General features: G+C 38.6%; 1 protein-coding gene across 1 annotated transcript; it reads left to right on the forward strand.

The window, feature by feature from the left end:
- The first annotated feature begins 841 nt into the window (after positions 1-841).
- On the forward strand, positions 842-19,663 carry SUCLA2 (succinate-CoA ligase ADP-forming subunit beta). The gene is made up of 11 exons (XM_059493735.1): positions 842-1,024; positions 2,313-2,496; positions 9,543-9,642; positions 9,839-10,001; positions 12,640-12,768; positions 13,184-13,322; positions 14,662-14,823; positions 14,905-15,047; positions 17,309-17,429; positions 17,739-17,827; positions 18,857-19,663. Exons 1-11 carry the CDS (start codon positions 938-940, stop codon positions 18,929-18,931), a joined length of 1,392 nt encoding a protein of 463 aa, XP_059349718.1. The 5' UTR covers positions 842-937; the 3' UTR covers positions 18,932-19,663.
- The last annotated feature ends 4,197 nt before the right edge of the window (positions 19,664-23,860 follow it).

Here is a 23,860-nt window from a genome sequence, read left to right on the forward strand (position 1 = left end):
AAAGGAAAAAGCTTTGCCTGCTGGTGAATCACAAGGTCTGGCCACTAGTTTCTGCAGGGACACCTGTCCCCTGCTTCAGTTCCTTAGTGACCTGAGTCGAGGCCACCCAAGTAAAAGTACAGACATTGAATTGCAGAGGGGGCGGCACAGCATGGAGCTGTGAGAGGCAGAAATGAGGATCGTGGCATGGGGAAGGGGCTGCAAAATATCTAGAAATACTAGAACCACTGAATGGTTTGGGTTGGAAAGGACCTTAAAGATTATCTAATTCCAACCTACCTGCCATTGGCAAGGATACCTTCCACTAGACCATGTTGCTCAGAGCCCCATCCAGCCTGGCCTGGAACGCTTTCAGGGATGGGGCATGCACAGCTTCTCTGAGAAACCTGTGCCAGTGCCGCCCATCCTTACAAAAGGGAATTCCTTCTTTACATCTAATCCAAACCTGCCCTCTTTCACTTTAAAACCATTCCCCCTTGTCTTAAGTAAGAATGGTTGTCTTAAGCAAGAATGGTTGTGTTTATGTTGCTGCACGGACACACCCTGAAATACGAAACCAAAAATAGTAATGCTCTGGAGTGAAAAGACATAAGTTCTGCTATTGCGAAGCTGAAGCGGGAGGGAGTGTGGGCGTGGCATAAGGGAGCTGTGCTTCCTTCCTTCCTTTTAACACTGGCGGTGCTAACCGAGGCCGACGTGGTTGTGGGTGGATTACAACCCATTTAGGATCCTTGCGAAGCAAAAAGAACCTTTATTAAAACCAGAACGGTGGAAAGAACGAGGGGGCCGGGACGCGCCCCTCAGCGCCGCTCCTCCCCGCCGCCGGGCGGGCGTCACTGCGGGGGCGGGGCCGCGCCTGGCGCTTCCTGGCCCCGCCCCGGCCCGCGAGCGGCGCGTGCGCGCTGCCGGGGGCACCCGAGGGCGAAGGGGCTCGGCCATGGCGGCCTCCATGATCTGCAGCCGGGTGGCGGCCGGGCTGAGGGGCAGTGGCCTCCGCGCCTCGCTGGGCTCCACCGCGGGGAAGGTAGCGGCCTCTCGGAGGCGGGGGTGGGCCGGGCCGGGGCTGAAGCGGGGTCGGGCCGGCTGGGGTTGCGGAGCGACGGCGAGAGCAGCGTCCGTCTCGGCGCGCTCCCGCCGCCCTCCTGCCCTGCCCTGCGGCGCGGCTGGCAGCCCGGCGCTCAGCTTTGGTGTACGGCTCCCCGCAGCCGCTGTTCTTGCTTGTGGCAGGTCTTCCTGCGTGGCTGCTTTTCCCTTCCTTTTCAGCGCCCCCGTCCCCTATCTTGCTTGGAAATCCCCGTGTTTCCATCTCCGCCGTCACCTTGCTGCTAGGAGGGGTTGGGCTGTGCCAGTTCAACTCTTCTTTCAGCTCCCCCCTCCCAGCCTCTGCTCTTGGCTCCTCTGGATGCCATTCAGGGGTGCGGGCTTGTTTTTGGCTGCAGCACCCGTGGGAAGCGGTGACACGGAGGAGCTCGGCAGGCTGCGGTGTGTGACACGGTGTGTGACACGGTGTGTGACACGGTGTGTGACGCTCGCTGCCGCTTTCTCCTTCTGCCACGTCTGGGGAAGGTCGCCCTGAGTGCCCCTCTCGAGTTACACGCAGCCTCCCGGGCCGCCCCTCCGCTGGGGTCGTGCCAAGGAGAGGACGTCCTGCCTGGAGAAGGAACCTCTACGTAGGCCCTGTCGCTTCGCTAGCTTGGAATGCTGTAGTAAATCTCATGTGTCGTCTGCTTGTTTCCTTTATTTGAAGTGAAATAGAGCCTAAAAAATCTAGCTTGTTAGAAACTTCCTAGTTCAGGCTGGTTTTTACGGTGCTTGTGCCAGTGGTGCATACTAAAAAAATAAAAATAAAAGCAAAGGTTTGTTTTGTATGTAAGTTTGGTTTGTAATCTTTTTACGTTGAGTCTTTTGGTCATCATCCATATTCGTGGATTAGCTGAATTCGGTAGGTTTCTTGCTTTGTTTGTGTATAAAATTAAGGTCTTATTTGCATATAGTGAAATACGAAAGATGCAACAAACGTTTTTTTGCATTTGTTGTTGCTGATCTTTATGTTACAGTCCTTGTCAGTGCTAGTAGTTTCACCAGCTCTTTCCCCCGACCAATAAAACCTCACAAAATCAAATACGAGACCTGATATGAATGACTAATGTGGAAGGGTAGGATTAAATGTTCAGGTGTTTGCACTGGAACACTAAAATATACTTGTTTAATATGTAGACTGGTTTTTAAACCTAAACAAAGAGGGTAGTCTTTCACAACAGTCACATTCTTCTTTTTGTTTTCTTTTTTTTTCATTTATTCTTTTCCTTCAGGTACTTGCTGGAAGTCCAGGAATACTCAACAATCATGGGTTTCAAGTGCAGCAACAGCAACAGAGGAGGCTATCACTGCATGAATACCTGAGCATGGGACTGTTGAAGGAGGCTGGCATTTCTGTTCCACATGGAGTGGTTGCCAATACGCCAGACGAAGCTTACAAAATAGCAAAAGAAATAGGTATAATATTAAAGAGAACATACACTAATAGGCATGGGTTTGATACAAGGTGTACCTACTTTTTCTGTCTTTCTTGGTAAGATGTTGCTTGGAGTTCTGAATATACCTTCCCTTTAGGAGAGCCTTCCCTGTGAAGCAGCCTTCTTGTTAAGAAGGAGTAGGTCAGATATAAATTTTATTAGCTTAGACTAATATAACTACTTAAACTTCTTTGAGATGAGTAATAGACTCTACTTTGTGCAAGTCTTGGATTTCTTTCTACTTTCAGCAAGGTTAGAGGAAGTCTTGTGTGAAGAGTTTCAGTGGAGGTGACAAGATCTCATGTAGAACAGAAGATGCAAACCATATTTCTCTTTAGGCTACAAGGAAAGAGTAAAATCCTATTCCTTTGTGAGTGTGCTTTTCTGGCAGAATGCAGCTAATTCACACAGGAGGGGAGGACTTTGATGGCTTATAGTTGTATGCTAAATTCCTGTCTTGTTAATGAAAAAGTATCCAGTCTCGTTTGCTGGGTACTTAAATACTTAATTTAGAATTGAGCTTTAATTTTGGACTTGACTTTGCCTATTAATTTGACACTTTAATTGCAATCTGTCCTCATAAAATCTTGTGTAATTTGAATTTAATTTGGAAGTCAGCTTCTATTGTGTCAGATATTAGAAGATAGGGATTTTTTTGGTTGATTGATTTGTTTGTTGGGGGATTTTCTTAGTTTAAAGTCTGGGATTTTTTTTTCCTCACTGGAAAAACATGTTAGGCTTGTCACAAAGTTTTAGTGAAGTTTTGGTTGTCATATTCCTTTCTCCTATGCAAATGCTCAAATCTCTATTCACCTCCAAAGGGATATATTCATAGTGATTCCTGAGGTTATAGGTTTTGTTGGATTCATTTCAGTTTCATATGGAGATTTAGTGTGAGAAATGAGATCTGAAAAAACTGATAATTTTTCTTCTAGAGCGAGTTATGCTGCTTTGTAATGTAGAAAAGAATTGAAAGGCTGCTTTTCCTTCAGGCATGATGTCCCAGAAATTCAGGTATTGTCAGATACCTTCTTTGTCTTGTTCCTGTTATTAGAGTGAGTGATACAAAATTATAATAATTTCATTAATATGAAAGGAAGTTGCTGATATACTTCTGAGAATGATTTAAACTTCAAAACCTTACCGTCTGTTAAGGATGAGTTTATAGCAGGATCAAAACTTCCCAAATCAGGCATACCCCTTTTCTCTACTTTAATGTTTGCACAGATATTGCTGGAGGAAAAGGAGAGCACCTTTGTCTGTGGCTCTTTAATCAGCAGCCTGGAAACTCGTAGGTCAGGATTCCTTTGTTTTGTTCCTGCTCAGAGAGGGCTCCCCCAGCAGTGTGGGTATGGATCTGGCTGCTGCTTTATAGCTCTGTGTCATCCCTGTGACATCATAGGCATGCCAGTTATCTGAGTGTGGGACTCTGGGCAATTTCTTGGGGATTAAAACAATGAAGTTGTGAAGTGTGTGAGTTGGCATCCCTTTAGTACAGGAATTCAGGACTTCTGGTTGTCAGCCAAACATTTATTGGAGTTGGTGTGTAGTCAATGCTGTGACTTTCTTTGGTACTTGAGATGAGGACAGGAAAACTTCCTGAAAGGAGAAGACACACTGAAGGAGCTTGAGGTTTTGAGGCATTGCTCAAACAAGTCCAGAACTCATTCTGAGTAGTAACATTATTCTTTGCTCCAGTGTTTTGGATTTGTTTGTTGTTGTAGGCATTTAGCTGCTTTCTTTCATTTAGTACTTAAAAAAAAAAAAATCAACAAAACACAAACCAAACTCTATCAGAATGAAAACACTTTTTGGTCCACCACTTTTTTTAGTCCACCCACGCATTGTTGATTTTTGTTGTGTGGAAGTAGTTGCCAGTAGATAGGATTTTTTTTCTTTTTATATGCTAAACTGTTTAATCAAATGTTTATCTAGACCACTACAAAGACAGTTGGTAATACTCTTTGCTCTGTTTCCCTAGCGCTGATCCACATATTCCTGGTAAATTTACACAGAGCAGATTTCTGACTAAAGGTTGAGTTTGGCATTGGATTTCTTCCCTTTTGTAAATACTTCACTTAGAAATGGGTAAATTTTTATCCCAATGTATAGCAAATGAGAACTTCTCGTTAGCAGAGATTATCATAGGTTAGTTGTGGCTGTAGCTAAATCAGTGTTACATAATCACTCACTTAAATTTTGAGAAACAAATGAGCTGAGTAAGTTCTGTTCCACAGCTTTGATAAGAGACTGCAGCATGACTTGGTTGCCTTGAAGTTTATGGTTTGCTCTTAGCCATGTGTGCATTCCAGCTAGCACTGTGACCAGTTCTGACTGAGAAGCTGATATGTGTGTGTTATCAAGAACATGACTAATGGACCTAAAGACTGTTTAGTGAACAGAAGCTTGATCAGTGTGATGGCAGGTAGCTCAGCAGAACACACTATTTGAAATGAACATTGCTGTTTGTTAAGAGATACTTCCATAGGTGCAATGTATTGTTGTAACTCAAGTTTTGATGCTTCCTGTTCCCTTTCCTCTGGTAACAGTGGAGTTAAAGGCAGTGACATATTGTGTGCTTGTCTGGGTTTTTTAATAGCATGTATGTCGATTCATGATGATTTGAGAAGTAAGACTTCTTAAGACATTAATATCTTGAAGCCACTTTTGTGTGCTGGTGATTTTGTTGGGTTTTCAGGTAATGAATCCCACAGCTTTTTGTGCATGGCAGACTCCCAAATTTTAGTAAAATATAAAGCTGTATAAAATAGGAGGTGTTGAGAGAGTGAGTGCAAAACATTTCACCTTTCTACATCAGAGTTCTTGAAAGGAGACTGAAAGGTCCTGGAATTGAGTGTGCTACTTTTGCTGTTGCAGTTTGAGGTCCAGTGCAGCTCCATGTCCGTGTGGTTTATAAAGAATGTTCTGTTTTTGTATGCTTTCTACAGAATAGCTCCAGTAATTGCTTTGGCTGTATTCCTGCTGACAGTTACGTGATTAATACATGGTTTTTTTCAGACCTTCTGGATTTTTTTCAATGTTACTAACATCTTTTAAGTACTTATCAGTGTTATTTATTTTTCCATCTGTTGCTTAAACATACAACTTATATCTGTTAAAAAATCTTTAAAAAGTAATGTGTGAACCTGGGTAGATTTAAAAATAGAATTTTTGATCCCAAGCTTGATTTAGTCAGAAGTCAAAGCTTAGTACAATGTGTGCAATTATTTTCTAGGTAAAGTATTAGCTTTTTCTTTATTAGCTCATGAAAAAACATATTCCAGGCACTGTGGGAAAAAGCTGAGATGGTTTTCTCCTTAGTGTATGCCACACTCATCTTGGCTGTCTGATTTAAGTTTTTGGGGTTTTCTAGTCTATGTCATAGTGAGAACTCATGTTTGTCATACTTATATATATGGTATTTTTTTGGTTGCCATTATCAGTTTTCCTTGTTGGTCAATTTTCTGTCTATGTTCCTGATGTCTTTCAGGCTGTCTGAAATTCCAGAGTGTTTATTCAGTTGCTCTAGGATATAGATGATGATCTAAGGTGGCAAACTTAAGCAGAAGTTCCTCAGGTGTTAAAAAAGTCATGCAATTATGTTCCTACTTACCTGGTCAAAATCTCTAGATAAACAGCAGTTGTAGTTTAGAAACCAAACATTTACTTACATTCTGGCAGATGTTATTTTTTTTTGGCATCTGAATCTTACATTTGCTTCAGCCTTTGCTTTCTTCTGTAGCACTTCACTCCTTTGAAGTTAAAATATCAAGACATTGTTGATGATAATTCACTAATTAAAATAGAATTGTATAACCAGCACATTCAAATTTTTACCTCTGTATTTTAATTGCTCTACTTTAGCTGTTGACAAAACCAAACCTGTCTTGTGAGCTGATAATGAATTTGATGCAGTTGATTAATGTCAGGAAGTATTTGTGTAGAGGATATTTTATAATAGCAAAACATCTTGTTCAGTCTCCCGATTGGTACAGTCCTTTCAGTGAAAGAATGAGGATTCCTGGCACATAATTATTTCAATCGTTTTACTTTTGATTTGCATGCAATGAGTATTCTAATACCCAAAGGTTTCAAATGCTGAAAAAATGTGATTTTGAAGTTAAAATTCCCAGTGGCTATACTTACTAATGAAATGCAGTGTAGTCTGAAGAGATTCTCTGCTCTGTTGACAGAATTAGGGTCAGAATTTTATTTATATTGACACTCCTGTTGTTAGTTACAAACCCATCTTTTCCTAAGGCCAGTAAATATTTAAATTTAGATTTTGTTTAAATTTAGGTTTTTTGTATCTGTGCAACAAGAAAAAAATAGCTTGTGCTATAAATGGAGGGTTACTTTTTCTGGTGCAAGAACTTTGAAAAACAGACTGAAGCAGAAGTTACAGGTCTTTGTCTCTCCCAGGATAAGTTTGCAGTTGAATAGTAGTTGAGAACTTGGTTGACATGTGAGTTACTAACCTGCCACTGCCCTTTACTGTTGTCTGCCTTGTCAGAATAGATTAGGCTTGCATGGTTGTTCTGAAGGTGCCTGTAATATGTGGAAAGCAGTACCTCTGCTACAGATAGTATTGGGCAGAGAAGTGGCAATTAATGTGATTTGACAAAAGTCAGAATGAAAACTTGTAAAGCAGAACATTTTAATCAGGCCTGTGTGCTGTAATCATTGGACTTTCAATTTGCACAGGAAACTGCAGAGATACAGTGGAACAATGACCCTACTTGCCTCTTAATAAGCTTATTAGAAGATTGCATTTTATATGGATATCTTTCTGCTTGCCTGCATGCATTGATCTTTCTCACAGTTTGAAAGGTTAAATTGTAGAATCAGAAATTATTCCTTCCAAAAAATAGGTATTAGTATTGATAGAAGTGAAGATGGTTTTGTTTGCTGCCTGTGTAACTCTTTCACTGTCTAGCTAATAACTGATTGTTGAAGGTGATAACTGTAGTGTTAGTAAATTTATAGATTTTTATTGTCCTGAACAGATGAATGCTAAATCTGTGTTCTGATTTCAGACACCTGTTCTCACTGGTATCTACTCTTAATTTTCTAAGCATTTCCTATTTTTTTCAGGCTATTGTACTTATATGTGCTTTTAGATCTGACTGCCATTAACATGGAAATGTGATGCTTACCAAATGTTTGTTTAGAGATTCGTGCATTGGCCTTTAGCTTGCTTGCCCACATGAGTTGTACTGGTGTTCCAGTGCCCTGTGTTAAGGCTTTACAATTTGTTACTGCTGCTTAAAGCTGAAGTCCTGCTCTCTGAAGTTCTTGTGTGTGTGTGCCTGTCACATGGTGCACAAGTCTACTGAAGCACTGTCTGTCTGCTGGATGAGCTTTTGCCTTCAGGGAATCGCTGTTCTGATGTGCTTCAAGGCATGATAGCACAAGTGCTTCTGCCGGCACAAGAAGCGAGGCTGGAGTGAAAAGCTGAGGGCTGGAGGCAGGATGGCACTTGTGTGGTGGTGTGTCTGCTGGGTTATCTGCTCCAGGGCAGAAACTGCTATTTTTCATTGAAACACGAGCCTAGCAGTATTTCAAAGCCATGTAAGCAAAAAAAAACAAGGGCACAACTGTTGATACTGAGTAGAAAACTATGGTAGCTGCTGGTTTCCAGATTTTTTCCTTGGGTTACTGTGTATCAGCAGTTCTTTGCGGTGTCAGATTGTGTGACAGTGCTGCTGCTGGAACACTGCAGATGAGGTGTGTGACCAAGCACTTCCTCTTGTTTTAGAGTAATTTTCAATAGGAGCTGTGGGAAAAATGTTTATTGAACAGTGAACTTTCTGCATGATGGGTTATGGTTTTCTTGGGATGTACTGTCTTAAGTTTGTTTCAGGTACATCTGTGCAGCTTAATTGCTTGTAGACAGAGCTGCTCAAATAAACCTTGAACTTGTTTATGCAATCAAGCAGCTAGTTTGCATTGCTAGAGGAAAACAATTTACAGATCATTAGTAATCTGCTCATTTAATGACTCAGTTGTTGCATAAGGATCAGTCCAATGATGTTACAGCCAAAACTGATTGTGAAAAATTAAACGTTGTTTTTCTCACATTCTTTTGGATATCTGTATGTTGACAGAATACTATAATGCACCACAGTAAGAACATTTTTAAGAAAATATCTTCCAGGATCAGGGTAGTGGTGCATATAGCCCACGACTCTGCCTAAGAACAAAAGAACATTGCCCTATTTAGGGCAATTCTTAGCCTCCCTATTTTCTGCAGTCCATTACTCCTCATGTCCTCTCAGCATTCATATTTTTTAACTACTTTTCTTTGCTTTTTAGTCTCTCAATGACAGTTCAGAGTATCCCAGTTGATTTTTGTTACATTCTCATGCTTTGCTTTTTAAACTCAAATACCCAGTTTCCCCTCCTAGAAGAATATTTTGTAAAGGATTTTTAAACAGTTAAAGCCAACTAAAGGGCTTACTTTGCCTACTCTTGGAAGAATAATGGGTTTGTTTAGGCCTCTGACTTCTGCAAAGCACTCAAGCTTATTCCTTAGTGCTGTGCTGGGTGAAAGCCAGAGTGCACCTGGCAAGCTGACTTGGGTAAGTGCTGTAGTTACATATCATTGCTGGGAAGGGAATGGTTTACAGGTACAGGGTATTTGTAATTGTTTGAGGAAAACCTTGCATATGGTGTGTCAGAGATTCAGTTCCTTCTTGTTAATAATCTGTGAGGTGCTAACTATTTCTTACTGGGTGCTTAATCATATGTGACTCTAGCATGTATTAAAGATGATCAGAACACCAGCATTCTGAGTACTAACTCACCAAAGTTTGCTCACAGAACAGCCTAAATCTGCAAATTGTGGATTATTTGAGATTTTTGGAACTATCTGTGTGAATTGCAATGTAGTTTTCGATTCACATTGGTGTTTTGAATGGTGGGCATGGAGAAAGGGGGATAAAATTAAAGCAGCCTTTGTTATTTTACCTGAAGCAATTTGTTTTATGGTCATAGATGACATTTTTGTGTTTTCTTTTGTTCTAGGTTCAAAGGATATTGTGATAAAAGCACAGGTCTTAGCTGGTGGTAGAGGAAAAGGAACATTTGAAGGTGGCCTCAAAGGAGGAGTGAAAATAGTTTTTTCGTAAGTTCTTTCTAAATTATCCATCCAAGTGGAAAAACTTCAAGGTTTCACATTATGGATTAAACCTATTGCTTTCTTTAAAACCAGGGTTTTAATTATTAACCTTAAAATAACAAAAATTAGATAAGACTTTTTTAATGCCACTTCTGTTTTTACAGCAGTTTCTTTGTCACATTCTGAGCTTCTTTTATTCTAGTCCAGAAGAGGCAAAAGCTGTCTCCTCCCAAATGATTGGAAAGAAGTTGTTTACCAAGCAGACAGGAGAGAAGGGCAGGATATGCAATCAAGTATTTGTCTGTGAACGCAGATATCCCAGGAGAGAATACTATTTTGCAATAACAATGGAAAGGTCTTTTCAAGTGAGTAATATTAGAAATAGAAGTAAGCTAATTAGCTTGTTACAACTGAATTAAAAAAAAAAAATCAACGGAAGTGTTTGCTATTCACTTGCTTTTGAAAATCAGAAGTATACAAGCTAAATTTTGTTTTCCAGTGTATCTGACTATATGATTGACTTTCTTTTTAAATGCTGTAAAGATGTAATGCTACAATTTGAATTTACAGAATAATAAATGAGTGTTGGTAGCCCCAACTAAAGTTCGGAGTTACATGGCCAAAGGGGAGATGGGTAGAATAAGGGGGTAATTTTCATTTTGGTTTTAATTTGCATTTGCCTACTGGATTATGCAATTTAGTTTAAAACCATAGCTATATGGGTGCATGTGCATTTACACCTTATTTTTAAGTGTCAGAAACAAGATAAGTGACAGTGTTGTGGAAGAGCAAATGGTCCTGCATAAATCTAACATCTTTTTCTCTGGTGTGTGAAGGTTCCCAGAGGTGCACTGGTGTGTCTTTTGATTTTGAGAGTGCTAGTAGCTTTCTCATACTAATGCTTTCCAGGAAATGGGTAAGAAGATTTGGGCCTAGAGGTCTGTCTTCATATCTTTAAGGAAAATGAAAGCCAGTTTTTTCTGGGTGTATGGGCTGTATGAGTGGGTATGTAGTTTTTTAGGCTACAATTCAAGTGTGCTGAAGTATGCTGAAATGTGTCAGTGTTTTCTGACAGACAAGTGTTCTATTTGGAGCATAGAACATGAATTGGTAAGTAACTTTAATGAAGCCAGGATTTGGAACAGATCTTGGAGCTTGATTTGCTAAAGCTTAGAAAAACTGAGTTTTGTCCGTTCAGATGCTTAAAGTTTGCAGAGGCACTGGTTTTGGTAATTAGGGGATATTTAAATATGAATGAAATAATTTTCTGTGGAGGAATGAGAAAACTGGTCTTACTCTAATTTTTTTTTTTATAGCCGTATTAGGAATTAAGTATTTGTTCCTTTATCTTCCTCTGTAGTATTCTTTTTGATAGGAGAGTATCAGTTGTGTTGAATTATGTGACTTGGGCACTTCCATTGAGATGTGCTCCTGGAATAGAGCAAGGGACATTCAAGTGTTACCATATGCACCACAAGGTGGCATTAAAATACTGTAAATGAACAGACTTCAGACTCCTAAATTTGTGTAAGCAATAAGCAATGATACTTATGGAAATAAAATTTACTGTAACTGATAGTAGCAAATTAGATAAAGAAGGGAAACATATTTTCATGGCTTGTTCTTGGTCTTGTATAAAAGATAAGTCTTACTAGCATATACTGATCATACTTTTGATAGGGATGTGCTTGGTTTTTACTGCTTACTTTATAAGTCATCTTTTTAGATGTGTTTGTGATTACTGTAACTTGTATAGGACACTTAGGATGAGGAAATGCCTTTGAAAAGAATGAAGTGTGAAGGTTGAATAGCACACAGTGTTTATTCCTGATGTTGTTGTAAACCTCTTCCTTTAAGGAGGGGAAAAATGATTAAAATAGCCAGCTGACACTGGCACTTTATGACTTGGTTATTATTTGCCAGCAGGGGTTTGTGTTTTAAGCAAAACTATTCACTTTGGTCAGTTCTATGGAATGATGAGTTATTTTATGATCAGTTTGTAGCTTACTGACAGTTCAAGATAAGAATATCCAAAATGTTCATTGAGCTGAATTTTGCTATTAGATGCAGGATAATTTGCAAGCTATGTATTTACATTTGGAAGGATGGTAATGGGAGGGGAGTGGTGTGGTTATTAAACATGTTCTCTGAACCAGGGTCACATTTTCTATAATTAATTGTCAACAGTTATAAGGCTGTTTAATCTTTGAGTTCTGCTGATAGGAGATGTTGCTTTAGTACACCTGTGGCCATAATCCATGCATGGGTGGTGATAAGGGAAGGTTGGTTGAAGGGATCAAGGTATGTCTTTACTGTGAACTGGAGGAGAGAGTTTTAGGTTCCATGTAGTGAGTCTCTCATGTTTTTGCTGAGATTTGGCTTTTTTTAAAATAAACTCAGCTGCAAATGCTGTCAATTCTGTTTTCTTAATTGCTTTTATTAATGAATAATTGAGTGCTGTTTTGTTTTGCAATGGCTTACTTTCAGTGAAGGCTTTAGTTACTGAGCACTGTGTTCCTAGTGAGCAGGTATGCTTGGCAGTAATTTATCACTAGGTTCTGCAGCCCTCCATTTGTCCTTGGAGTTGGAGCATGGCAGAATGAAAAAATGAGTGCCTGGCATTCGATCTGTATTTAAGTAGGAGTGAGTGGAGAAGGTGGAGGTGAGACGGTAGTTACACTTGTCTGGTGACACCTAAAAGATAAAATGTATATGATTATGAAGTTGAATCTTTCTATCAAAATTTAAAAATAGTATCTCAGTGTTAATTGTTTTGCTGCTGCTTTACAGAGGAAATTTTTCTTTATTAAAAGAAAGTGGACCTGACATACACTTGAACATTTGGAAAGTATTATTAAAAGGTTTTATATGGAGGTATTGAGGAGATACACTAAATTTTTCAACAAAAAAGGTTTTATTGCTGTGAAGTATTTTATGGGAAGAACTAAGTTTTGATTGTGTGCTATCAAATTACTTATGCATTTTTTTCCCTTTTTATTCTAGGGTCCTGTGCTGATAGGCAGTTCTCAGGGTGGTGTTAATATTGAAGATGTTGCTGCAGAGAATCCTGAGGCGATAATTAAGGAACCCATCGATATAGTAGAAGGCATAAAAAAGGAACAAGCTGTTAGGGTAATTGTTAACGTGGGAAAGTACACATTAGTAAGGATGGGAAAGTTGCTTCTAATTTTTATGAAGGGTGTGTGCATTCAACCTGCTGAGTTGTCTTAAATCCTTGTTTGAAACCGATTTGAACTAGATATTTAAGTATTTCCAGGTGAATCAGTGTAAATCCAACTGCATGGCAGTAATTTATCTAGCTTTTATACAGCTGTGCAAAGGCATAGCATGTATAAAATAGCTCTTTTTTAGGATAAGTGTAGTGTTCTATATTGAAAACAATCTGTTCAAACCAAAGAGTGAGTTTGTTTTTTTCCCCCCAGTGGACATGGCGGGTTCTACATTTACAAATTCCAGTGACATTGAAATAATAGCTAAACTGAGACACCCTAACATGAGTTAATAATAACCATTCTTTTACTTTCAGCTTGCCCAGAAAATGGGATTTCCTCCTAATCTGGTGGATGAAGCAGCTGAAAATATGATCAAATTATATAATCTCTTTCTGAAATATGATGCTACCATGATAGAAATAAATCCTATGGTGGAAGATGCATCAGGAGTTGGTAATATTTCTTATTCATACTCTTCATGTAACACCTTGACTTTTTTGCAAATCTGCGTTGCTTCACACTGAAAAAAATTCAGCTGTATACAGCAAGAGGAGTTAGTTAACATGGTATGTTGAAAAAAAATAAAGCAGATAAATTTGAGAATCTAAATATTGTAGGAATCTGCTCTTAATTGCTAAGTATGCTCTTAAGTGTAAGTAACTTCCTTTTAAAATTTTTTACTAAAGAGCACATCTACCCAGGATAAGGCATTCCTGGAAATCAGGTCTTTACAAAATTCATAAATTGAAACTTGAACCACCCCATGTATCCCAAATTGGTACTGTGATGTTAACCAGAATAGTAGCAACTATGAGAAATCTCCTGCCTTTGTGGCATTACAATAACTGATGGAGTGTGATGTATGGAAAGACTGTAGGGGTTTAAGTAATATCTTGATATTTATGAGGCTTTTAGCATATCCAGTTGCAGAATAGTTATTTAATGTTAAATCACAGCCAGTTCCATTCTACAAAAAATAAACCTGTAGAGAATATTTGTGCTTGAACTCAGATTCAACAGTTTGAAATTTAAATATGAATATAGCTCTTTCATCAAAGTGTGTTATTACTGTCACTGGGGTGGTTTTTTGTGTGGTTTTTTTTAATAATGCTTAAGTGATCAGTATAGAGCAGTCTTTTCCATCTGTTTCTCATGCCTTGTTATTTTTATATCATTTTCACTGAGGGATAGAAATGAAGTGATACAATGTTAGTTCTGATGTAAAGAATACTGTAGGTTTTCTGCTTGCTAAATCTTAAGTAAATTTACTTCTGTGGTTTTTTTTCCTAGCATTTTCTCTTCCAACTCAGGCACTCTTTCATTTTGTTTCTGTGTGATTATTGTCATGCACACATTATATATGTTTGTTCTAAAAGCTAAAACTAAGATGGATGAAAAAAACCCTCAAATCAGAGACTTTCTTTAAGGATTAGTTTTATGCTAATTACTTGTGGTACACTCCCCCCATTCTTTTCCAGGCTGCAGAGTGATCAGAGAAAAAATAATTTGCTCAGATTTATCAAATAGCTTCTTGTAAGCTTTTTAGTGTCTAGAGTGTCTCAAGAAATAGTTATCTTCCCGTTTTGTGCATAACTGATTATATGGGGGAACAGGAGAGAATCTTATATTTATTGATAGTAGTACATGTGTCTTTGTAGCAAAACTTTGTGTTTGGATTGCATGACCTAGCTGCCAGGTTTAACTTGATGTACTTCAACACATTCATGTAGCACTTGAATTGTTACTATAATATTAAATGATGGTAAGTAATGGTGGGTGTTTTCCCTTTCAGTGTTGTGTATGGATGCAAAGATAAACTTTGACAGCAATTCAGCCTATCGTCAGAAGAAGATCTTTGATATGCAGGATTGGACACAGGAAGACCAAAGAGACAAGGATGCTGCAAAAGCAGATCTCAACTATATAGGGTTGGATGGAAACATAGGCTGCTTAGGTATGTACTATTTAATGAATTTTAAAGGACCTAATGGATTCATAAACTGAATTCCTAAATGTTATCTTTATTCTCATGTAGTCAATGGTGCTGGTTTAGCTATGGCCACAATGGATATAATTAAACTTCACGGCGGAACTCCAGCAAACTTCCTTGATGTTGGTGGTGGTGCTACAGCGCAGCAAGTGACAGAAGCCTTTAAGCTTATTACCTCTGATAAAAAGGTGAGGGAAGAGTTGGCATATCAAGGTCCTACACAGTGGTAAAACAGGCTATGATTTGGAAGACAATGCTTAGTGCACTGTTTTATAAGCACAGAACTAGAAAGAGAGAAGATGGAAATCTTAACTTCGTCTTGGTGCAGATGAAGGAGGCTGAATAATCTATGGATTTCTTTTTACCTTTTTAAATAATAGGGGTTTTGGCTGGGTACTGAGTAGGCATTTTTGTGTCTTCTGGTTGAAGTTACAGCTGTATTTGAATCTTTCCAGAAATCTTGGAGTCAGAAACTCCCACTGTCAGCTGTTTAAACAGAAAGCAGTATTCAGTTGGTTTTCCAGTTTTGTTTTTCTTTTGGACCAGTTTTGCAGCTGGGTCTGTGTTTTGTGTGGAGTTGTAGAGATGAATATTTGCTGTGCTGTGCACAAAAACGTTTCTAAGGTACTGATTATATGTAATGTAAGATAAAATAACTTTGTAAGGGCTTGGAAGGGCTTTAATGTTTACCCTATTAGAAATTTATCAGAAGTGCTTGAATATTATTAAAATAATATATTGGTTGAAGCTGGAGGAAGAGGTTTTCCACAAAAATTGTGTGAAGGCCGGATTGATGGTCTATATGAGATGCTTATCTCAGGGGGAACTTGGCAGTTTGGGGCTTTTTAAAAATAAAGAAAACTGTTTTAAAAGGGGTAACCACAAAAGGTGGGAATGACTTGCAAGATCTTGCAAGACTTTTGCACCACAATTTTATGTACCACTTGCTCATCTTTGGAAAGGGCCAGAAACAAATAGTGAGTGATATTTCAGAGGAGCTTAGTCTCTTTCTTATTGGGAAGACTTATTATCAAATGCAGGGTCTGTAACACGCTCCAAGAGTGCTACAGAATAATTTAATCATTTAGATTGGAAAAGACATTTAAAATTGAGTCCAACCATAAATCTAACACTGCCCAGTCCTGCACTCAAACCATGTCTCTAAGCACCACATCTACAAGTCTTAAAATACCTTCAGGGTTGGTGACTCAGCCACTTCCTTGGCAGCCTGTGCCAATGATTAACAACCTTTATGGGGAAGAAATTTTTCCCAATATCCAATCTAAAACTCCCCTGGTGCAACTTGAAACCATTTCCTCTTATCTGACTGCTTGTTACTTTGGAGGAGGGAGAACCTCACCTTGATACATCCTTTCAGGCAGTTGTAAAGAGTAATAAGGTCCCCCTTGAGCCTCCTTTTCTCCAGGCTAAACACCTCAGCTCCATCAGCCCATCCTCATTAGCATTTCTGCACATTTTTCCAGAAAATTGAGGGAACAATGAGGGACACAGTCACAGAGCACCTGAATTACAGAGAGGAGAGAAGAGAAGAAACAAGGAAGAATCTGAGGGTTGCTGATTTGGGCAGAGTTTTTGCAATGCAAATTCTCTGCTGATGTGTGGACAGAGGATGTCCAAAGAGACTTGTTAAGACAGCTTTTCCTTTCTGCTTTCTTTCAGTTGCTCACTATTTTATCAAAAAGCAATGGCTATAGCTGGGATTCCTGTTGCTGAAACTCAAAGAGCAGTGCAGCCCCCTGGTGTCACAGATGGCACTCAGGGTTCAGTTCAGGGCTCGTTTGGAACAGCCTTCTGAGGTGCCAGTCTGAGTTGCCCATTAGTAGGAGGAGGAAGAACAGCGTGACACAGATGAGCTAGTCTTAAGTGCAAGATCATGGGAACCAAGTTACTGCTCACGAGCCAGTTGCACAGGAATGTTTTATCTTGTTGAGTTTGTTTTGTCACCTAAGGCTGTCTACCCATTTCAATTCCTACTTTGTTTCATCTTTCATCTCTGACCATGGTTCTTTTTACCCTTCCTTTCTACCACTTGAGTTCCGTTAATTGTTGGCTTAATTCTCCTGAATAAAATGTATTTCAATAGCTTATCTCTAAGCATGCTGGCTTTTAGGTAAACTGTGTAAACAGGGTCTTGTGTATGAGTTTTTAAAATTTCCTGTTTTCAGTATGTGGAGTTACTGGTGTGGGGGTACCTCTGATGGAGTACTGTTAGCAATGGAAAGATTAATAGTTGACAAATACCGTTTTCTGAAGTAACTGTTCTGTTACCTGTGACTCTACAGAGCTGTACTTTGGTTGCTGATATTCTGTAGAACAGAAATGTTCTGTCTCTTGTAGAGTCCCTTGAATTATCCTTAGACTGAAGGTTGTGTGCTGCTTTCATCTGATCTGGCCATTTTAAATGTGAATATTGTCATTGATTCTGTAGGTACTGGCTATTCTGGTAAATATTTTTGGTGGCATTATGAGATGTGATGTCATAGCACAAGGAATCGTTACGGCAGTAAAGGATTTGGAGCTGAAAGTTCCTATTGTGGTACGGTTGCAAGGTGAGTGTGCTTCATATATATTTAAATACATTTCTCTCTAATTGACAGGTGTCATTGAGCTTATATACTGTGTAGCAAGCTGCCTGTGAATTGAAGTCAATGGAGAAATAAAGCAAACCTTGAATTTAGATGGTGAGGATTGGAAAGTTAATAAAAAGAGACTTCCTGCTTTTTAACTACTAATGTTGTTTTCTAGAATTATTCACTAACTTCTGGAACAGGTTTCCTAGAAATATGAGACTAGTAGATGGTAGTAGTAGTAGTAATAATCTCCTGTTCAATAAGAGTGGCATTTGTCTGTTTCTGAAGGTACACGAGTTGATGATGCCAAAGCTTTAATAACAGCTAGTGGCCTCAAAATCCTCGCGTGCGATGACTTGGATGAAGCTGCAAAAATGGTAAGATAACTGGTTATGAATATTCTTTTCAGAACATAGCATCTGTTGCAGAGTACTGAAAAGTCAAACTCCATTCAATCAACTACAGGTAGCTTAGGATAAATCCCAGTGTCAGTTGCTACCAGTGCCTGAAGCAAATATTTTACAAGTTACTAAGTGCATAATTTGTCTGGGGGGCAAAGGTGCAGTCAGAAGCTGTTTAACCCCGCAACCCAAAACCAAATCAATGACCAGGTCAGCCACTCCCCTTGGTGGGGTAATGGCTAAGAGCTTAGCTTTATTAATTGGGGGAAAATACTTAAATTGAGGTGGCTGAAAAATGCAATGTAACACTTCTTTTTATCAACCACTGCAATTCAGTGTGCATGATTAAAACCATAGTTGATCATGATGTGGCCTCATAAGATAATTAGATATTCAGATATTCAGATGCACTGATTTGTGTGTGTGTTTCTTTACTTTGTTTGTGGAGAAGAAAGTTGTACTAGAAATGTACAGCAAAAAAATTAGAAGATACCTGGTGGATTTTGTGTCATGGGGAAACTTACTAATTTTTTTTCCCAAAGAACCACTTACTCTGTTATAACATTTCATTTGAAGCAGAAAATAGTTCAGAGAAATTTAGAGTTGTTATGCAGGAGAAGATAAGGCTCCTTAAGATATCAAAATAAGATCCAGAAGTGCTTGCAACAAAAACTCAGAGGAGAAATAGCTTCTAGATATATAGAATTTCTTGTGAGCTGTCACCTCAACACTTCAAATAACAAAGTGGCACATAAAATTTATAACTTAGCATTTTTGTTATAAATGAGAAGCAGACTTTTTTAACTCCATGGGATGTTTTCTAGAAGACTTGATTATGTTTAAATTAAAAGTGATTTAAAAGTACTGAGCTAAATAGTAATCCCACCCCTAACCCCCTCTGATATCTTACTTATGATTCCCTGGTATTATTTTGTTTAAAAAGATTGATCCCCTCAGTCAAGTTAGGATTGTTTTGAAATTAAGTTTTTCTTTTCTGTTTTTCAGGTGGTGAAGCTGTCTGAAATAGTAAGCTTAGCAAAACAAGCTCATGTGGATGTTAAATTTCAGTTGCCAATCTGATCTGGGAAATGTCATGCCAGTGTCTAACATGTTCTCTGAAATACTGTGTTCTGTGGAAAATTCTTAATTTTTCTTTTGTGTGGAGGTTTTGATTGACAGGCGCACAAACTGAAGCATCTGATCTTTAATGTTAACATTCAGAATGGTCAGAATTCTTGTAAAAGTGTGTATTGCTGATATTTAGTCTTTCTTAGCTGTTATTCTCAAGCCTCCAGCTTCTGCTGCAGAATGTCACTTGCAATATACTGCGTTGTCCAAAGTAAAGCTTCTGGTTGAAAAAATAATTATTCTGAATAAATTTTGAAGTTACTTTACTTGTAAATTTGTATTAGCCTTGTTTAAAAGTAAATATGGCTGGATTATCTAGTTGTCCATGTGGAAAAATGTATTGAAACGGTATTTTATGTTGGAGACCTTTGTACTTAGCAGTATAATGGACATGAGCAAACCAATCATTATTTATGAACAGATGCATTTGAACTTGATCAGAAATATTTTTAGAAGTCCTTCATTGAAGTGGCTGGTAACTCTTCTGGACAACGTGTTAAATCACTACAAAATATACTGTAGCACTTATATTTTCAGAGTTTCTGGTCCTCACGAAAAAGCATTGTGTAGTTTTGTATACAAACAAGCATTTACCAAGCTTCAAGGAGACAGGATAAATAGAAAATTAAAATGTCTATTGTACATCGCTAATAAAATTGTACATTAATAAAATATCTCCCAAAACTTTTACTCTCTTTCTTTTATATGTTGCCATTTTGATTAATTGCATATAGCCAAGGATTAAGCCATTGTTTAAGACAAACTAAAACCTTTTTAGGAGTCAAGTTGTAGTGCCACATTTGTTAATTGTTTTCCTCCCTGAAGTACACTGTGCGATTAAACCCACATGAAAAGCTTGGACAGATATCATGCATTAAACCCATGTTGAAAAGCTTGGACAGATATCATGCATGTAATATCTTGCTAAAATATAACTCATCTCTGCACAAATAAATATGCAGGATTTTGTTGCTTCTTGGGGAACTACTGCTTCTACTAATGAATAACCATTCATTTTTGTCACTTTACTTTCACATTACACTGAACTTGGATGATGGTCCATTTACTGTTTAGTTTCCAAATGAGCACTCACTTTTTGTTTGTATTTTGTAGGCTTCTTTGTTTGAAATGTTATTTTCCTGGCTAATGATAGTGTAGTTTTATCTGGAAATAATGAAGCTACGTCTGTGGTGGGAATTCAGAATAGGAAATCATACAGTTATGAGCTAAGGACTTAAAAGGATTATATGAAATGTGGGAAAATCAATCGTGTGGTGTTATGAAGAAGTGGGGTATTAAATGAAAAACTTTATACTAGCATGGTGTATTTCAGTAGTCTTTTTGGCAGTAGTAAAGAAAATCAGCAGAAGTTAAACTCTCCAAATTTAAACTGGATTATTTTTGATCCTCACTGTTCTCTCACTGAATATTGTGTGTTGTTGATCCAGCATGCTAAATTTGGCATGTGGATGTGCTTGGGGTTGCTTTTATTCAGTAGCCTTGAATTGAATTGCAGAGATGACTGTAATTCAAATTGTAGTTTGAATACATCTGTTAAGCATTGAATAATTTAGAGAATATAATTAATTTTTAGCATGTGTGTTTGCTTCTCGCTTTTTTTCTATTCACTTTGAAATCTTTGTGAGCTGCTGATTTTAAATGGAAATGATCTTTTCACACAAATCTGTAGTGGAATGGAGGCGAAAATAGATCCTGCTGTTCCAGAATTTGCTTAAACCCTGTTTGAATTGTTAAGTGTAGTTGAGTAGGGGAGAGGGAGGAAAGGCCAAGTCTTGTCCATCTTTGAGGGGAATGTAAAATACTGACATTCTCAGTAATGTATTTACAAGTAGCAGACTTGTCAAAGCAGTATTTTGCAATTAGGATATTTCTGAAGCCCATAGTATTCCTGTAACAGTGGATGTGGAATAGGTGTGGGATATTTGAATTAGTCCAAATACTCCCTAACTGGAAAACTGGAATTTCCCTTTGGAATTGGTGATAAGGGGCTGTAGATGCTGTTACAGACAGGATGGGAGACATGGGAAGTGTGTGACCAGTAATATGGAAGGACTGTGACTAGGACAGCAAATATGGTGTATATGTATAGGTCTCAGGCATGGCTCTTTCCAGTGGTGGGTCTGGAAACATTCTTTTTTATTTCACATGGTGAATAAACAGAATTAGGGACTGACTGATTTCCAGTAAGTATCTTGAAGTAAGAGTATGGAGACTGCTTTAATTAAGGTATAAGAGTGCTATGGGACCTTTTAATTATGTGTATGTTTTAAACATTCTGCAGACTGGTTTGCCTAAATCAAACGTGTTGCAACCAAGGAATGTTAGTTTATTTGCTGTGTAGTTGATAATTTACAGGCCCAAAGCTGATGTATCAGAATCTATTTAAAGCCTTACAGACAACTTCCTTACCCACACTGTACTGCAATGTTGATAATCAAAAGGTGTGTAGGAATGGAGACTTACTGAAATTAGTCTGTACAGCCAGAAGCAAAACTCCTAACAACGTAATCAAAACATGAAAAATGTGTAAACAACTTAGAGATGAGAGCTTCAGAGAAGCAGGAATTTTAATGACAGTAGTTTATATTAATTATTTGCTGTCTTTTGATACAGTTGTTACCAGTACAGACTTTTGTAACTATTTTTGAAATACCATGAAAGCAAATGTCTTTTTGTAAGAGTAATGTAGCACCACAGTTTTGAAATTCAGAAATTAGCTGTCTCATGTTCCACAGCAACCCCAAGTGTTGGACTCAGGGCACTTTTGTGGCCAATGTGCTTGAAGACAGCTCTGGTGAAAGCTAAGGGTCAAACTTACTTCCAAAATATTAAGTATTAAATTACCCCCTAAAATATTAAATAGACTTTTTTAATATGGTGTCTACCAATTTCTGTTTTATGTAGTATTGTGATTTCTGCTGTGATACTTTGGTGAAATAGTTGACCTTCATGGAAAAACAGTAGGATTTTAAGTAGTGATAATATAGATACTGTTGGGGGATGTAGTCAAAGCTGGGTAAAAATATTCTTATGCTAGATTCCAATGTGGAACAGCTGGGAAGAAAAGTATAAAAAAATGAAGCTCAGGAGGAATTGGGAATAAAGCTGTGTTTCAAACTACTAATGGGTCTAATGCATCTGATGTGGGGGAAGGCCTTTATATTAACACCTTGAAAAAGCCTCCCTGCAGCAAGGAGGAAAAATCTGATTTCATGAAAGTGAAACTGCTAAACTTCAAGTAGCTAGCTTGAAGTTTACTCTTTACCATTTGCAGAGTAAAGAGCAGCCCTGGATTTAATGGAGGCATAATTGCAAGCTAGGACTACACTATTGAAAGGTAAATACCTAAATTGAAATGTCAAGCTGATAGAAGCAAAGGAGAAAGTCAATGTCAGATGTGCATGAAGAAGCAGCTCAGGCTTGAGCTGTTGGGGCTGCAGGCAGAAGGCAGTGAATTACTGCTATTTTGTAGTGAAGAACCTGTGCCTCAGTCTACCAAGGCTTGCTTCTAAATCCTGATTTCAGTCTGCCTGATGAACCTCTTTGCCTAACAGAGGCTATCACTGCAGGTGGTGTCTTCAACTGCTGTACCCCAGCTGAGGGAAGCTGCAGTGTAACAAAATATCTGTACTGGCTGGAGAAAGATATGTCATACAGTTTTCATCTTGTGAGGGCAGATAGGGAAGAGAAAAAGGTGCAGCTTGACCTCCCTAGTGAACAGAAGCTGGGGCTGAGGAGGAGGAGGAGACATCATCTGTTCTCTTCTTCCCAGCAAGCTGCCTGGCAGTTGGAGTACCAAACACCTGAGGAAGGAAGAGTTCATCACTAGATTTAATTTGAAGCCTGGCTGTTCCAGCCTGTCTGGATAGACATTGGCAGCCTTGGTGACTACTGACTGCAAAACTTAATGTGAACTGTAAATATCCCTGCAATTCAGTTACTGCTGTTCTGCATCACAGGGCTTGTCTTCAAGGGTCAGATGAAATGCTGACATAGTAGGGGATACCTCAGAAAGGTGTTTGATCTGGATGAGTAACAATGATACCTCATAAATACACTCTCCTAGTCAGCAGTGATTTGGGGTTTGGAGTGTTGTTAGAGGTAGACACAAATGAGGCAAAAATCACTCAAAACGCAGTGTCTGCACCCTGAAGTTTCAATTCTGAAGGCGAGCTTTAGCACATCAGGCACATTTATTTTAATTTCAGGCAAATAACTGAAGCACCCTGCAAACCAAGTTAACATTTTTAAAAGTCAATTGGGATCATTAGTTTTGTAAGATATGGTACATCATAATGAAGCAACTCCTAAAATGTAGTGATTTTCTTCAAGTATGTATTAAAGCGCAAGTACCCGGTGAAGGGCCCATGCACATAGTTCTATTGCTTAGTTTGTGACATTTTCCCCCTCTTCCATTTACAGATGAGCAACTTACTTTCATGAGCAGGAAATCCTGAGGCAATTGTGGTTTTTACCATAAGGAATAGGGCACAGAAGAGTAAAGTTGCTCAAATGTGGTGGCTGATATGAGGCCAGTAGAAAATTTTACCCACAAGAATAAAATCTAAAGGGCAGAACTTACTGAGAATTAATTTCTGACAAAAGGTTTTTTGGTTTATTTATTTCTACCTGACTCCAAATTTCATGTGTTAAAATAGAATAAACTTTACAGCTGTCTAAGAGACAGAGCAAATATGCAAGCAATAGATACACAGCAATGGGGATAGTTTTGCCCTCATAAAGAGTTGTGGTCTTATGTGTCTGCAGGGCAGGTTATTTAAGGACGGTGTCTTTGGTTTCACAGGCAGTAATTGGCTCCTTGGCTCTAGGAAAATAGAAATTCAGAGTGCAGGAAGAAAG

The sequence above is a fragment of the Ammospiza nelsoni genome, chromosome 2, assembly GCF_027579445.1.
Source record: "Ammospiza nelsoni isolate bAmmNel1 chromosome 2, bAmmNel1.pri, whole genome shotgun sequence".
Classification (NCBI taxonomy): domain Eukaryota; kingdom Metazoa; phylum Chordata; class Aves; order Passeriformes; family Passerellidae; genus Ammospiza; species Ammospiza nelsoni.

Coding starts and splice junctions, on each gene's coding strand:
- SUCLA2 (XM_059493735.1), top strand. CDS start 938: ATGGCGGCCTCCATGATCTGCAGCCGGGTGGCGGCCGGGCTGAGGGGC. Junction 12,769..13,183: donor AAAAGGAACAAGCTGTTAGG/GTAATTGTTAAC, acceptor TTTTACTTTCAG/CTTGCCCAGAAAATGGGATT. Junction 15,048..17,308: donor TTATTACCTCTGATAAAAAG/GTGAGGGAAGAG, acceptor TTGATTCTGTAG/GTACTGGCTATTCTGGTAAA.